Source organism: Topomyia yanbarensis, chromosome 2 (genome assembly GCF_030247195.1).
Source record: "Topomyia yanbarensis strain Yona2022 chromosome 2, ASM3024719v1, whole genome shotgun sequence".
Lineage (NCBI taxonomy): Eukaryota > Metazoa > Arthropoda > Insecta > Diptera > Culicidae > Topomyia > Topomyia yanbarensis.
In genome coordinates, this window is record NC_080671.1 from 114,392,196 (window position 1) to 114,409,802 (window position 17,607).

The 17,607-nt window shown below is 40.8% G+C and overlaps 2 protein-coding genes across 3 annotated transcripts in view; one reads left to right on the forward strand and one right to left on the reverse strand.

The window, feature by feature from the left end:
* Window positions 1–17,607, forward strand: part of LOC131679248 (probable G-protein coupled receptor CG31760) — a 244,478-nt gene that overhangs the window by 40,787 nt on the left and 186,084 nt on the right. The window lies entirely within an intron of this gene.
* LOC131679251 (uncharacterized) lies at window positions 9,837–11,161 on the reverse strand. Its single transcript, XM_058959944.1, has 3 exons — window positions 10,946–11,161; window positions 10,280–10,366; window positions 9,837–10,027 (listed from the first exon to the last, which is right to left on the reverse strand). The coding sequence occupies exons 1-3, from the start codon at window positions 11,024–11,026 to the stop codon at window positions 9,944–9,946; spliced, it is 252 nt and encodes an 83-aa protein (XP_058815927.1). The 5' UTR covers window positions 11,027–11,161; the 3' UTR covers window positions 9,837–9,943.

Here is a 17,607-nt window from a genome sequence, read left to right on the forward strand (position 1 = left end):
TTTATTTCATTGAAAAGTTATGAAAAAAAAAAACGAAAATGGGATCACGTGTACCCACTCTCCCCTACGTATACTGAACATGCGAACAATCAATGATTGTGAACTATACCTGGTAAGAAGAACATACCATAAAGATTTCTAGACTATATCTCGCGTTGATAGTTGAAATTACATATAATACAATAAATTTATTTTATTTCACCTATTGTTGAGACCTAATTTATAGCACAACTTATTGCGAAAATTGCTTTTTGTTACAACTTATTATAACATAATTTATTATAACAAAAAGCAATTATTATTCTAATCAGGTTAGACCACAAAATTGTGATGCAGTCATAACATTGCATTTTTTAATAACCTGGCTATTAGGGTGGTACAAAAATCAAATTCCTGATTCTAGCAACTTTTTGGGTACAATTTGCGTCCTAGAATAACTGAGCGAATCCTTAGCTCGATAAGTGAAATTATATTTTCGCGCCCACTCTTTAAAGTTTACATGGGATTTTGCATAGGAAAATTACTTCCAGAAAATAATTACTCCAGAAATTGCTCATTTCCTCCCAAATATAAATAGTTTTGTGCATTTTATAGGAAATTTAACAAAGAAACAAAATCTCGAAGAGCACTAAACAATCTAACACTTAAAGTTAAGTTATTAAGCAGAAGCCCATTGATGCTCTTCCGATTGATAAATTATTCAGTTTTTGTAGCACCACTGCTGTTGGCCGTCCAATTACATACCATTTCGTTTTGACTTTCTCTTATTATGTCTGATTCAACGATCGGAACTTTTGGGTCGCTTCACAAGAGTTTTGAGAGATAAATTGAGGCTTCTTTTGTACATACTAAGAGAATGTTAAAATTTTTGTATATAATTCGACCATTAGCAGCAGTGATGTTATGAAAACAGAAATTTTCATAAATCTTGAAAGCATCAGTCAGTTTTTGCTTGATAACTTTTTCCACAAGCGTCAAAATGTCCTATAAAAGTCATACATGGATTTATTTTTAGGATACAATGGGCTACTCTTGGGTGAACTATTTTGCCAAAGTCAATTTTCTCATACGAAATCCCATGTAAACTTCAAACCGTTGGCGCAGAAATATAGTTTCACCGATCAAGCTTAAAATTTGCAGTTATTTTAGGATCTAAATGGAACCTCGAAAGTTGCTCGAAGCATAATTTTATTTTTTCATGTATCCGTGTTCCACTCTACTGGCTATACTAACTTTAAAAATTGACAAGCGCACACTTCTGATAATATTTATGATTTAGGGTGATGAGCCTATTTCGGCACCATTAGGGAGAGGGTCGCACTATTTTTTGAACAACTTTAAAAGAAGCCATATTATCTATAACCTTTCTCGGAATAAAGTATCAGTGTACTGTTTCTTAAACATCTATATAATGCTTATTTAGCAGAATTGCCTCAATTTTCAGCATAAATGAAAATCAATGTTCCATTCTGTGCATCTATTCCCACCTCAACGATCCAATTATCGCCTCATGGGTGTGCCAATTTCCACCTCATCGAAAAACAATCTAGTTGAAACGCAATGCCTCATATTCCATTTGCGTCGATTCTAACTAGGTATCCAGATCATGGACGCCAACGTGTGATTTGTAAAACGAATCATTCTGCTTTTTTCAGCCGATCAAAACAAACGTAAACATCACGCACATCAATGAAACTCATCAGCTGTTAGTAGAAGAGCGCCCAGAATTGCGCACGCAGAAAAAAACCATTCGAAGGTTAGCAACTGGAATGACAAGTTTCACATCACATATTGCTTTCTCCCGATCCGAATTGTATGTGCAGATGAAAATAAAATATCTGCAATCAACAATTAGTTGAATAACTTGAAGTAATTGATTACTTATACCTGAAATTGCATTACATTATATTTACAAGTTCATGTTTTGGTTTGGCCGCACTGGTGATTCTTTTCTGTATGATGGATACAAAAAGTTGGTTTTGATTGTGGTAGTGTATCAGCAACACATGCCAATAATAGGAACCCCCGTATTTAGATTTATCCTATTATAACACTAGGCCTATTCTAGTGTTTGACGAGTGATTTTAAAGTGAAATTATCGTAAAAAGGTTCTCCAGCTAAAATAAAGGTATGTATCAGTGCAATGTTTAGTATATTTGTGCTGGAATAACGAAATATGAGGCGGTAAATGCTGGCTCGTAAGTGTTTATTTTGCTAAGCGCCGTTGCATCCAGTTTCGGTTCACTACGTGAGTGAGGCGGATTAGTAGATATTTCAATAAGGGGATTTTGTTTTAATTAAAAGTTGGATTTAGAGGATAGTTCTAAATACATATGTGCACAACAAATAAAGAATATAACTTGAGCTTATTTTTTCTCACCTGTTTTAGCCAAATCGATAGTGTCATTATCTCATATGCTTGGTTCGAAACCAAGGGGTACGAAATAGGGTCACAATAGGCTCTACTGCCATAATGGGCACATCACCCTACCATAAAAACTCAACCGTGCATTTAACGTCATTGGCCTGTATTGGATAATTTGTGGGTACGACATAAGTAGAACAAATACAGTTTTGCCAGATCCCCAACAGGCACTGTTTCTACTCTCCTCTGATGACACGATGTCACCCCACCTCGATTCTCCTATTTACTTTACTTACACCCAAATCTCTTCCCAATTAGGTATGAGCCATAACATCGAATTAGTGAAAACCCACCATTGGGACTTTAATGTATCGTTCATTTATATACATATCTACGTAGTAGCTAAAACGTGTGTTGTGACAGTTAAAGTTTCTCATCCATGTTCTTGTCGAGTACCAATTAGAGAGTTTTAATAAATAATGAAGAGACCGACGCATGTGTGTTATTTACCTTTTACTAGAATGATTTATGGTTTTTACCGTGCCGGTCGCGTGACAACGTCGATCCTCTGCCTATTAACTGTCTGGCAGATTAATTCAAACATAGATTGTTTTTAGGAGATAGATTACATATAGAATCTACATCAAAACCGGCATGGTTATAAACAAAAATTGCTTAAATCGAAAATTTAAATCAATGCACGTAATTAAAGAATCAAAAATCAATGCAAGTAATTAAAGTATCAACTCAAATTTTCAATCAACGTGTAAAATTATATCAAATGAAAAAAAATTACAAAAATTACTCCGCTCCCTGACAGGCGGCCTTACCGCAGTTCAGCTGAACTGTCGCCATACGTTGACATATTCTGCAACTCACTGGTACACTTATTGATCAGTTCCTTCCGAGGCCAGAACACATGCCGCAACTTCCAGTTAGCATTTCATGTTGTACAAGATCCTCTTGTGAGCCACAAGAGAATATTCTTTGAGAATTTCTTGTGGGCGATGTACTATACGTAACCTTCCTTCCTGGGGACGTCAGAGTACTTTATTAAACCAGCGCTGGATTCTTTCTCTGGCTGAGATTTGGGAACACACGAAGTTTTTGATGTCTAACGAAGTACCGGGGACTCCTTTTTTAGCTCAAGCTTCTGAGACCAGGAGCAACTTACTTCGGTTTTGCACAATGCTCGAATTGGACATAACCCCATTTATTTCAACCTGGTTAGCTGGTACGTATACTCTCTACTCCTTCGAGAAAGGCATATAGCCAGCAATATCATCAGCCTGCTTCAAACTATTTACCACCATCCGAAGCTTATAAAGACGACTAGAGAGCTCGAGAAATCTGCAATTGATTTGAAAACTTTATTTCTTTGGCCTGGAAAAAGATCACATACGGCCAGGTTGAGAAGCATGGATATAACTTGACCCTAGAAGTCGATTTAATTTCGATATCCCTCGCATCTTGAGGTGAATCATTGTCAAGGGAAGTCATTTTGCTCAGGCATAGCCCCAGTGCAGAATAATAAGAGGCAAGAATGGGGAAAGCAATTCAACACCGGTACTCACATTCAGTCGATTGCGCCATTCGCAATTCACACAGCAGCAGCAGATAGATAGACATCAAAACTGCTTGCTTGGTGGCGTTTACTCTTCTGTGAGTAACGGTAGGAACTGTTGCGGTAATTCCTTGGGGCACACTTAAATAAAATTTTATAGGTACAATGTATCACCGACGATCAGCTTGCGATTATCTGACAAAGGACCATAAATATGGACCCTGTCAAATTTCATAATTATGAAAACATCATCAAATGGTCTCATTAATCCATAAATACAGCAAGTTTTGTTTTTATATGAGTTAAATCCCATATAAAAACAATATTTTCATGTAAGAAGGTTTTTTACTCATAAAATGGCAGATTTTTTCGTGAAAATAGCAATTTTTATTTGTAATGAGTAAAAACCCCCCTTAAATGAAAAAATATCTCGAAAACTCAACATAGGGGCCAGGTATTTTTTACATAGAATGTTTGAAATAAATCAGTTAACACGTTTTTCAATGGCAGTTAACACCGCAAATCGTGTTTTTCCAGAGACGATCCACAACAAGCTTCGTCTCTGAGTCGCTTGTCAGAATTTTTGAATGGAAAAATTACAGAATGTTATTGAAATGATACATTTTAATGTACAAAATTGTTGATCAATTCGTTTCACCAAAATTTCTATTTGTATTTGTCATATATACACCAATTGCTAACAGCTTCAAAAATTTCGATAAAAATAATATTACAGTGAAAAAAAAACAACAATGAAGGAATCAGCCGAAATTAGCGGGTCCGTTGAAGGTTCTGGAAAAACGGAGACGTAGAGTTGGGCGAGACAAATTAAAGTCGAAAGCTGATGCGACTCGGTTGAAAATCCTTTGTAAGCCAGTAATGGCCCCGTGTATGCTATAGTTAGTGCGTCAAAATGGCAATCGGAGCATGAGGTTGTTACGCGTTGTTCGAGGTGCGACATTTATGTTGATTTGCTCCAAGATGGCTGGGCAATCCAGATCAAGGAGCTTTTATTCTCAGGTGATACGATTCTACGACAGCTAACAACATTGTTTACTACATCTCCATGCATGTTTGCTTGGATTTCAGTATGCAAACAAAGTTGCTCGCTGTCATATTTCTTCCCCGCAGCTTGCTGCACGCTTACCTCACTCCTCACCTAGTTACTGCCAAAGACGAATCACCTTTGTACTAGCAAGCCGCGATATTCTCTACATGTCCCTTATATACACGTTCCTCAAAACCATCAATATCCAAACTTAAATGCCCCTATCTTTTCTCTTATCATTCCCAGAAGTGCCCTCTTCCGCCTACCGTCCAACGATGGTTTTATACGACTCCAAGACGAGACAAAACATCTGTCGAATGAACCAACAACACGAGATCTACAGTACAACATCACACGCGCAACGCGGTGTGTTTCCGATCCGTATCTGAGCCGTACTACGAAATCGTCTGGAGGAACCCCTGCCGGCTCGAGGAAAACTGCCCGGCGTCCCAATACTTGATGCATCCGTTCGAATCTGTAATTCTGGCCGTTGATTCCTGATGCCGGAAACTGAAAGTTTATATCCCCCCCCCCGCTCAGCCTTGTCCACCCTCTCTCCCATGTCTCTGATACACAGATGTATGACTTCACCGCTTCTCCCCTTGAATATCTTCCCAAAACTTAAGTGCTTAGTTTTAGTTGATCAATATTTAATCTCGTTAAGAAATGCACAACAGTACCACTACTTTAAAATAGCCCTAATTAATTCCCCCTAATCTTGAACAACTCTCTCTAGTTATTTCTAGTTAATAAGCTTGTAAAATGTTCCGCTTAGTTAATAATTAATTTCTCCTACAATCTCCCTTCTAAAAATCATAAAGTGAATTACTATAAAAAGAACACACAAAATGATCCGTCCCCCAAATCTTACGAATATTATATTATACCCTCTTTTATATGTATAAGTTAGCTGTAAAGTTTTTTTAGTTTCATTAAATAAAACAAAATAATATTGAAATGTGTAACCCCCTAGTTTTAAGAAATTCAAAATGTAAAACAATGAAAAAATGGCACCTTTAAGCTAACGCATACGTGCCTTATCAAATAAACAAATTGAAAAAAAAGACGAATCACCTTAGAACTCTAAGCACCTTGATCCAGATGACCTCGCAAAGTATCAGCAACGAACAAAGCCCTTGCTGTATTCCTTCGAATAAGCAGAGGTTCCAAATTAATCAGCTGGCTTTCGTAACTTGGCAGACGGGCGGGATCTCTCCACGGCAACCTACGAAGCGCAAAACGTAAAAAGCGTCGCTGCACGGACTCGATTCTCTCAACACCGTTGTAATAGTTTGGGCTACAAACTTCGCAGCAGTACTCCAGGATTGACCGCGACAAAGAGCAGTACAGCGCTTTGAGACAATAAATGTCCGTAAAATTTTTCGCTTTCCTGAAGATGCATCCCAGCATTCGAGATGCTTTGCTAACTGTATAGGAGACGTGCTGTTTAAACGTAAGTTGCGAGTCTAGTATCACTCCTAGAACCTTTACCTGACTAGCGCATTCAATTGCAATATCCAGTAGACGGTAGTTAAAACAAACCGGTTCTTTTTTTCGTGAGAACGATATCACCGAGCACTTCTTTGGATTTACACACATATGGTTCGTGTTACACCAGTCAGCGAAGTTTTCAAACTGTCGTTGGAGTAATCTGCAATCTTCAGTAGAGCGGATGAGAAGAAACATCTTGAGATCGTCTGCGAAGGACAGGCGTGGAATCTTCAGAACTAGATGAACGTCGTTGAAGTAAAGCAGAAACATCAACGGTCCCAAGTGACTTCCCTGCGGTACTGCTGTAGTAGAAGTAAATATGGGTGCCTGACAATCTCTTATGACAACCATTATTTCTCGACCTGAAAGGTCTGCAACAGACTACCGTTAATTCCAAATCTCTCCATTTTAGCGATTGTTATGTCATGGTTCACTTTAACAAAAGCGGCAGATAGATCTGTATAGATAACATCGGTTTGAGTGCGACGTTCCATACTCTCTGTTATGTATGATGTTAGGCAAAGCAGGTTAGTCGTTGTCGAAAGCCCAGACGTGAAACCATGTTGATCGTCACTTAGGTACTGCTTGCAGTGAGCCTGAAGAAGTTTCATAATCACCAGCTCGAACAACTTCGAGACAGCATACAATGAAGTAATTCCCTGGTAATTATTGACGTCTCGCTTATTATCTTTTTATGGATTGGGAACATACTCGCGGACTTTCAGCAGGATGGAAAGATGCCAGTGGCAATAGATGCTCTAAAGATGCGAAGAAGTGAAGTCGCTAAAACTTCGATGAGCCTTTTCAAAAGTAGGGGAGACTGGGGCTAGTTAGGGGTGTTTTCAGTTTTCATTTTTTACCGCTTTGGTAGATTTTGTAAAATAGAACACGTTGCATTAAAGGGTAGAATGTTGGCAACATCTCTGAATTTTATTAAAATGTTTGGTACATTGTCTTCATTTCTAGAGAAAAAAAATATGTGACGCGGAAAAGCCGCCAACTTACCCCAGCCTCGGGGTATGTGGTAAGTTGGCGGAGGGCCAGAAAATAAGCAATCCAATGAAAATTCCATTTGCATAAGTTGTCCATATGAAATGTGCCGATTGTCTTTTCAATAAAACTGTATAGTATTAGACACTTTTCATTATATTTCAGACTCAATACCCCGTCATTTTGACTTCGACGCGTACTCCATATTCAAAAGCAAATTTTCGAAATTCTTCAAAACACAATATAGCCCACAGCTTCTACAAAACATAATGTTTCGCAACAAAAACACATTGGATAATGCGTTTCAGATTACTTGAGGTACACAACGAGAGACAGCGCTTTATGTCTAATAGAAACGGAGAAAAGAGGGTTCCGCCAACTTACCCCTACCACCAACTAGCCCCGGGCTCCCTTACTGAAGGGAAGCCATCGGGTCCCGGATTGATAGACGATTTTAACCGAGAACAAGCTCTGGTAATCATCGTTTCATTGACATCGATAGCGCTTAGAATTTGGCTCACAACCACAACTTGACAAGCAGCGATTTCAATTTGATCTACTGTTAAGGCCTCATCTGTGAACACATTCGCGAATTTCTTCGAAAAAAGTCTGCACATATCTTGGAATATGGTAGCTGTGCGGCAGTTGCAAGTCATAGAAGATGGCAGTCCGGATTCCTTGCGGTGCTCATTCACATATTTCCAGAAACGTTTTGGGTGAGACTTGAGATTACGCTGAATGTTTTGCTGATGTCGAAAGAAACTATCCTGACTAGCTCGTTTATAAGCATAGTTGAGACTGACGTAATAGTTTCTAAGTGGAATTGTGCGATACTTGGTAAACCTCCGCAGAGCAGCTCTCTTAATGGACTTCAGCCGTCGCATCGTACTCGTTTGCCAAGGAGGGCCGATTTGTTGATGATGAACTATCTTCGGGACATGCCTGTCACCCCCCTCCCCCCTTCAAAGTTTTATTGGGGCCAGTGTTGCCACAATTAAATCTGTACCGGGAGTTGAAAAATCTTTCTTATCTGTACTTTTCTATAGAAAAATCTGTACCGGATTCTGTACCCAAACAATAACAAGGTTGTTTTAAAAAAATCATTTTTCTTATACATATTTTTTATTCGAGGAAATCAAACCAGAAATTCCGACTCGATTTTTTATTTCAGCTGAAATTCCGTAAGCAACCAGTCAGAATTCCGGATGAGTTTGACTGGGTAATGTCAATATCAGCTCCAGCTCAAATTCGCATTGCCACTTTGTTTGCAACCCAAGGCCGCTTACAAAGTGGCGGCGAGATGCTGAGCTGGGGCTGATACTGACATTAGGATGCGAGAAGTCTGTTTGCAGCATATCAAATGGACTCTGTCAAAGTAAAAGCAGGCAGTCGGCGCAGATCCGCTCGGCTTTCACTCTGACATCATCCCAGCAGGTTTCCCGCATCTCGCATTCTAATGCTCAGTTAAGCTCAGCCGGAAATGAACCGGAATTCTGGCTAGTTCCAGTTCATATTCCGGCTCCAGTGACACAACCGATTCTAGTTAGAATCGGTTGTGTCACTGGAGCCGGAATACGAACTGTAATCAGCCAGAATTCCAGTTAATTTCCGACTGAACATTACTGGTTGTCAGCTTCAGTTCAAGCTGTCAGTACCAGCTCCACTTCAAATTCTCGCTATCACTGTGTCAGTGGCCTAACTGAACGTTTACCTGCTGTATACTGGGATGCATCGCAGGGTTAAATTATTTTACCCTGCTGTCATGTAAAAAAAACTGTACCAATCTGTACTTTTTTACGAAAATCTGTAATCTGTACTGTACAGATCCTGTACCAAAAACACTTCAAAAATCTGTACGTTTCTAGATAAATCTGTACTTGTGGCATCACTGATTGGGGCTGATCTCCGATCCACTATTCATTTTGACGGTAGTTGCTGTTGTTTATAAAGACACTTCACACCGCTCAGGACGGTACATTCGTGTTCAATTTTGATGGCAGTGTTTTTCGGCTAGATCTGTTCGCACCCTCTCATTCTGCTATTATCGGCAGAAGGCTGATAGTATTCAGTCGTCACAGGTATAAGGAATGTCATCAATAGACTTAGACTCACGTGGAGGCATGAGATAGGAGACTTGTGAGAACTTTATTTCACTGTTTGATGACCCGATCGACGAGTATCACTTTCAACGCACAACAGTAGGAAAACCACGGATAAAATGAAACTTTTAACTGGAACCAACAAACATAAGAACAATGTAAACAAACTCACAAACACTAACCTGAATTGTTCTGCAAAGAGGCTCGAGGAACGGTGAAAGCGTAATACCTTGAATGAGTAACGTTAACCCTGTACGACATAGTAATCAAACATTCCTATTTATCGTGTAGGATGAAATAATTTATTTCCCGTACGCTTACAAATGTACATAAAGGCTTTCGTATCACATATTAAGTTTACACTTGTCTCCTGCACACTCAAGTCCTCAACCAAAGAAGCACTCGGTGATATATCTTTCTTGGCATCTTCCAAATCGCTTCCTACAATCATCACAGTTTCTTATAGCCGTCTTAGAAAAAAAGAGAAAACGTTCATTTATTGATACGGTTAGGGCGTGGAAGTTTTTTTCGAGTAAATTACACACTTATTTACTCGTCAATTATTTCAGAACAAACTAGGCTGATTATTTCCAGTATTTCATTAAAACTGTAAGGTAAATAAATCAGCAAATTAATTTTAGACAAATATGATTTCGAAAAAATGACTGTGCACCAGCTGTGCTCCATGCTCAGCACACACAATAAAATAATCCCATACTTACCGCTCCGTCGCAGGAAACATATCCTTTGGCACCCGCATACCCACAGTATTTAGCTCCGTAAGCCTTACAAGCGGAGCACGTCTTAGCCTATTTGCATCAGGGACAAGAACAGCAACATCATCGTTATTGGTGTTATTCGAGAATCCCCCGGCACAGCACCGGCATCAGCATATCCATTCATTTGGAGGAAGCGACAAACATGGGGCACATAAGCATGGAAGAAGTTGTAATGAAGATTAGAATTGGAATTTTATTAATTTTCGATTAGCTCGAAAAACAGTTTACTGCTCGACTTAGATACGGCCTGACGCGCTATACACAGAGAAAGCATTTCCCGATCAGAAGGATATAACAAAATTATAAGAGTACCAATTTTATGAAAAAATATATTGAAAATGAGGCATCATTAGTAATTGAAGTTGTTGTAAAATACTACGAACGATTATCTTTAGGGAACATCCAAAGGATGAACGCGACGATGGAAATGGGAGTTAACAAGTTTCCATGATATAGTAGAATATCGAAAAGGATTAGATTATATACCGGAACTAAAAGCAATGCACGAATATACTATGAACAATCAACAACCGTATTTCATAAATTTGGAATGTTTGTGATTGCAAATCAATCATAGAATTTAGACTTCAAGCATTATTTGTTACTTACATAAACAAAGACCGTTGCATCGGCATAAGACACCGTCACTAGTAGCAACGCCAGAAGAACACACACTGTCTGCTGTTTCATCTTTCAAGCGACTTTGGATGTAAGCAAAACTGATAGCAAATTATGAATTTGTTACGCTATAACAAATTAGGCTCGAAACGGACTCGATGAAATTCACGCACTTCTCGACACGGGTAAAACATATATGAGCTTGAAGGGGTGATCGTAAGGCAATTTATATCTCGCTTTTATCTTTTGCTAGAGAAAAAACGGCCTTCATTGAAAAGAAATTGTGTGCGGTGTGAACGAAACGGGATTTCTGGTAGAAAAAACACACGCGTTTTACATGGATCAAAAAAATACATTATGCAGCGATTTAAAAAAACGGCAAGTACCGAAATGGAATAAATGGCTTGATTACAATATACAAATATTCATGCTTCACATGCTATTGCACTCTCAGTTTCAGCTTGTGCTCTGGTGTATTCCTGTCGCAAGAAGATCTTTCTATTAAAGTTTTTTTATTTTTAATTTCTGGAACTTGCGAGTTGTTATATATTATAATAAAGAGGGTAGGTCTAAATTGGTTATAGCAGATCTTGTTTTTGCAATGAAGTTGGATGATTTGATCCATTTAAGTTATTCTCAACTCGGTTATTACAAAGTTGAAATTATTGGTTTCGGGTTCACAATTTTTGAATTTTTGCCTGCCTTGCCTCATTCAGCACGCTTACTCTGAAAGTGTCATTTTCGTTAATATTCATTAGCACATACACATAACCTAGAACAATTACGAAACTATAGAATAATGGAAACTGATTTGTATTAAATTGTATAAAAGGTCCTCATAACGAAAAAAATGTGTGTACATTTTTATCGCCGAAAACATTAGTGGTAACTCAAATCTATTTGTATGGGATTGTTGATTTATATTTGGACATACTTCGCGCCGGATCTTAGCGTATATGTTTTTAATTTATACAAAAAACTCCTCCTGGTCAAAACTCGACATTACTTACCATCAGACTACAAAAGTATTTATCTTCAAACGGTTTCAAATCCGCACACCGCGCTACCTTGTTGCATCGCTCAGGTGAATCCCCGACGATGACAAACGCAGCGAGTGGGAAGGCTGTACGCAGTACGATCTGGTGGTTTCTTCTTGATAAAGAAGTTGTTTGTGTGGGGATGTACCGAAGAGATGCCGGCCGGCGCGATGAGCTGGGAAAGACAGTTAGATTGGCTCTGATACTTGACATTTTTCTTGGAAATATCTTCAACTGACTGTGTTTGGTTAGGGAGCAAAGTGAAATGTGAATTGTTCTGGACCATTAGGCTTCATTCCGGTCATAAATGAAAGTAATACAGTTGAGGCATCTAAGATTTTTTCTTTAAATGTTAACAACTACTGTTCTGAACTCTGCAATCTCTTGAAACTATAGACACTTTAGAATTTGGAACAAGTTATGTTCGGTTTTGATAATAAGATTGGAATAGTTCATTGTAGTTAACGACTGTAAATGAATAGTTGGTGTCCAAAAGGGGCTAACCCACATTTGGCATTTTGACAGGAAATGGAAAAAACTTCCGCATTTCCACACTAACATTGCTTTTATTGTTAGATTACAAGATTTTATTAGCAGTTCGTTGACCCATATTGTCTAGAAGAAATAAGATCATTAGACATGAACTTCCTTTCAACTCACGAGCATTTTCGTAGTTCGAGTAGATAACTCCGGGAGTATCTAGCGTCTTAATGGGGGTAACCCTCACTTCAGCATCTAGCGCTTTAATTGGTTGAAGCATACAAGTGCAGAATTCAGTCACTAGGGCGGCGCTGTTATCAACTTTTTAATTTTTTTTCAATTTGTTTATTTGATAAGGCACGTATACGTTAGCTTAAAGGGAGAAGGGAAGAAGGGGGTGAATTCATACATCTGTGTATCAGAGACATGGGTGAGACGGTGGACAAGGCTGACAGGGGGAGGGTAGATATTAACTTTCAGTTTCCGGCTTCAGGAATCAACGGCCAGGATTACAGATTCGAACGAATGCATCAAGTATTGGGACGCCGGGCGGTTTTCCTCGAGCCGGCAGGGGTTCCTCCAGACGATTTCGTAGTACGGCTCAGATACGGATCGGAAACACACCGCGTTGCGTGTATGATGTTGTACTGTAGATCTCGTGTTGTTGGTTCATTCGACAGATGTTTTGTCTCGTCTTGGAGTCGTATCAAACCATCGTTGGGGTACGGTAGGCGGAAGAGGGCATTTCTGGGAATGATAAAAGAAAAGATAGGGGCATTTAAATGTGGATATTGATGGTTTTGAGGAACGTGTATATAAGGGACATGTAAAGAATATCGCGGCTTGCTAGTACATCTCGAACCGGGACATTGGGTGATCTTCCTAGGGCCCGAAGGGAATCGAATAGTTGAGATCTGGCAGAACAGTACTCGGCGCATGCCCAGACAACATGTTCGATTTCGTGATAACCGTTGCCACAAGCGCAGATACCGCTATCCACGAGCCCAATACGCCGGAGATGTGCGTCCAGCGTGTAGTGATTGGACATGAGCCTAGACATCACGCGAATGAAATCCCGACCCACATCCATCCCCCTGATCCAAGGTTTCGTCGATACCTTAGGGATTATCGAATGTAGCCACCTTCTCAGTTCACCATTGCTCCATGAAGTTTGCCAACTTTCGAGGGTTCTCTGATGAGTAATACTGAAAAATTCGCTGAAGCTAATTGGTCTTTCATATATGTCACCTTGTAAAGCGCCCGCCTTAGCTAAAGAGTCCGCTTCTTCATTACCTGGAATGGAGCAATGCGAGGGAACCCAAACTAAGGTAATCTTGTACGATCTTACAGACAAAGCACGCAGGCGCTCCCAGATTTCCCCCAGGAAATTTGAAATGTGCTTTCTAGGTTTCATTGAACGGAGAGCCTCTATTGAGCTGAGGCTATCCGAGACAATAAAGTAATGATCGGTGGGCAAAGTATCAATGATCCCAAGGGTATACTGAATAGCAGCAAGTACTGCGACGTAAACTGAAGCAGGATCATTGAGTTTGAATGAGGCGGTGAGGTTTTGATTGAATATACCGAAGCCAGTGGAGCCGTCGAGGCTTGACCCGTCGATGTAAAACATCTTGTTGCAGTCGACTTCTCAAAATTTACTATGAAAGATGCTTGGGATCACTTGCGGACGTATGTGATCCGGGATTCCACGAATCTCGTCTTTCATGGACGTGTCGAAGAATACAGTTGAAGCATGAAGGAGATTGACACGGTTGGGATAGTATGAAGAAGGATTGATATTTTGTGCCATGTAATCGAAGTACAAGGACATAAATCGAAATTTGCAATTACTAACGGGTTCAAGATATCGCATCGGATGAGCAATCGATATGAGAGTTCCCAAAATCGATTTTTCAGCGGAAGGACGCCCGACAGCACTTCTGAACTCATCGTATGTGTCGAGTGCATGCAACCCAAAGCAATACGCAAACAACAATATTGGATTCGCTCTAGTTTGATGAAATGTATGTTCGCAGCGGAGCGGAAACAGAAACTCCCGTACTCCATCACCGACAATATTGTTGTTTGGTACAGCCTGATCAGGTCTCCTGGGTGGGCACCCCACCATGTTCCGGTTATTGTACGGAGAAAGTTGATCCTTTGCTGGCACTTCTGTTTCAGATACCTAATGTGACATCCCCAGGTACCTTTAGAGTCGAACCAGACCCCGAGATATTTGAAAGTTGAAACCTGAGCAATAGTTTGACCCATTAATTGAAGCTGTAGTTGCGCTGGTTCACGCTTCCTTGAAAATACGACTAGCTCAGTTTTCTCCGTGGAGAACTCGATACCTAGCTGGAGAGCCCAAGCAGACAAATTGTCCAAGGTATCTTGCAATGGTCCTAGCAGATCGACGGCTTTGGGACCTGTAATAGAGACCACACCGTCATCTGCAAGCTGCCTTAGCGTGCAGGAATTGACAAGACATTCGTCAATATCATTCACGTAAAAGTTATAGAGAAGAGGGCTTAGACATGAGCGCTGGGGAAGACCCATGTAGCTAATTCGTGATGTCGATAAATCCCCATGCGAAAAATGCACATGTTTTTCAGACAGCAAGTTTAGCAAAAAGTTGTTTAGAGTCGGTGAAAGACCATGCTGGTGCAGCTTCTCAGAAAGAATTTTGATAGAAACTGAATCAAAAACCCCCTTTATATCTAGGAAATCTGCTCTTTGCTAACATAAGCCTTTTGAATTTCTGTTGAGAGCAACGCAAGACAATCGTTCGTCCCTTTGCCTTTGCGGAAACCAAATTGTGTATCTGACAGTAAGCCATTTGCTTCAACCCAATTGTCGAGGCGAAACAGGATCATTTTCTCGAACAACTTTCGGATACAGGACAGCATCGCAATCGGTCGATACGAGTTGTGGTCGGAGGCTGGTTTTCCTGGTTTTTGAATGGCGATGACCTTCACTTGCCTCCAGTCATGAGGTACAATATTACCCTCAAGAAACTTAATAAATAAATTCAACAAGCGTCTATTGGCAGAGTCTGGCAGATTCTTTAACAAGTTAAATTTGATTCTGTCTGGCCCTGGGGCTTTATTGTTACATGATAAGAGAGCAAGTGAGAACTCCACCATCGAAAACGGTGTTTCGTTCGCGTTGTTGTGAGGGGACGCGGCGCGGTAGATCTTCAGTGCCGGGGCGGAATCCGGACAAACCTTCTTGGCAAAATCGAATATCCAACGGTTTGAATATTCCACGCTCTCATTAGTACTGTTTCGGTTTCGTAAGCACCGGGCCGTACTCCAAAGAGTGCTCATCGATGTTTCTCTCGGTAGTCCGTCGACGAACCAGTAGCTACGTTTTTTTGGCTTTTATCAAACTCTTCATGCGCGTTTCCGCCATCGCGTACTGTCGGTAGCTAGCTGGCAGCCCATCGTCCCGGAAGGTCTTATACGCAGCGGCCTTCTCCGCGTACACGTCTAAGCACTCTTTGTCCCACAATGGATTGGGAGGACGCCCGCGTGAGTTCGCGTCTGGTACGCGTTTAGTCTGAGCGTGAATCGCGGTATCGAGAATCAAGCCAGCCAGGAACCCGTACTCTTCCTCCGGAGGAAGCTCTTGAGTGCACTCGATTTTGTCGGATATCGCGGACGCGTAGCTCTTCCAATCAATATTTCGTGTGAGGTCATACGAAACATTGATTGTATTCGGTGGCCCTGAACCGTTAGCAATATTAATTACGATTGGCAGATGGTCGCTGCCGTGGGGATCAGAGACTACCTTCCACATGCAATCTAACTGCAGCGATGTCGAGCAGAGGGACAGATCTAAGGCGCTCGGTCGCGCTGGAGGGGCAGGAATCCGTGTCATTTCACCCGTATTCAAAATAGTCATATTGAAGTTGTCGCAAAGCTCATGGAGTAGGGTAGATCGATTATCGTCATGAAGGCAACCCCATGCCGTGCCGTGGGAGTTGAAGTCACCTAAAACTAGCCTCGGTGCGGGGAGGAGTTCCGCAATATCGCAAAACCGTCGGTGGCTAACTGAGGCTCTGGGGAGATGTAGGTGGAAGCAATACAAAGGCCTTTAATTCTGGTTTGACAAGCGACAACTTCAATGCCTGGTGTCGAGGGGAGGTCGATTCGATTGAAAGAATAGCACTTTTTGATCCCCAAAAGTACTCCTCCGTAAGAGTTTTCTCGATCCAAGCGAATAATATTAAAATCGTGGAAGTGTAGGTTTATTTCTGAAGTGAGCCATGTCTCGCATAGGGCAAATGCATCGCATTTCAAATTATTTAGTAAAATTTTAAACGAATCGATTTTCGGGATAATGCTTCTGCAATTCCACTGTAGAACAGTGATTAAATCCTTGACCTCGTTCGATGAATTAGCCATCGAAGGATACAATCGCTGAAAGGAGGGGCCATTTCGCAGTGAACTGCGGGGAAAAAGCTTATCAAGATACTTTTAAGGGGGTCAGAAATATTTAACGCAGTAAGAATAGGGTCCACAATGTCAGAGACATTTATTAAGCCAGCACTGTATTCTTTCTCTGGTTGCGATATGGGAACTGTTGAGGTTGTTGATGTTCCTGGAAGTGCTGGGAACTCCTTTTCTGAGCTCAGGTTACTGAGACCGGGAGCGACTTGCTTCGGTTTTGCACCAGTACTTCCTGGAGTAGTTATTTTGGGGGGACCATGAAGAGACACCTTCTGGCCTTTACGGCGAAGCTTGGGGGAGGAAATGTTCTTCCTTTTTCTATTACTTCTAGGCACAGCAGAAGATTTTCTCTCCTGGGGTTCATCACAGTCGCCTTCGTCAGTAGACAAGTTGGTAAAGATGTTCGTAGAGACAGGTGGCTATCTTAAGCATTTCTGCAAAAGATCGCTTAGAGCGTCCCTGAAGGGAACGCCTAAGATTTTCCTCGCGCTGTTTGTACGCGGGACATGAAGGGAGATCATGTGGGTTTCCCCCACAGTAGAGACACTTTTCGACATCTCCACCCACCACAGGAATCATCCGCATGATTCCCACCGCATTTCCCACAGCGGGCTTTATTGCTACAATGGGAGGCTGTGTGTCCCAATTGTTTGCAATTAGTACAGTTCATGACCCGCGGCACAAA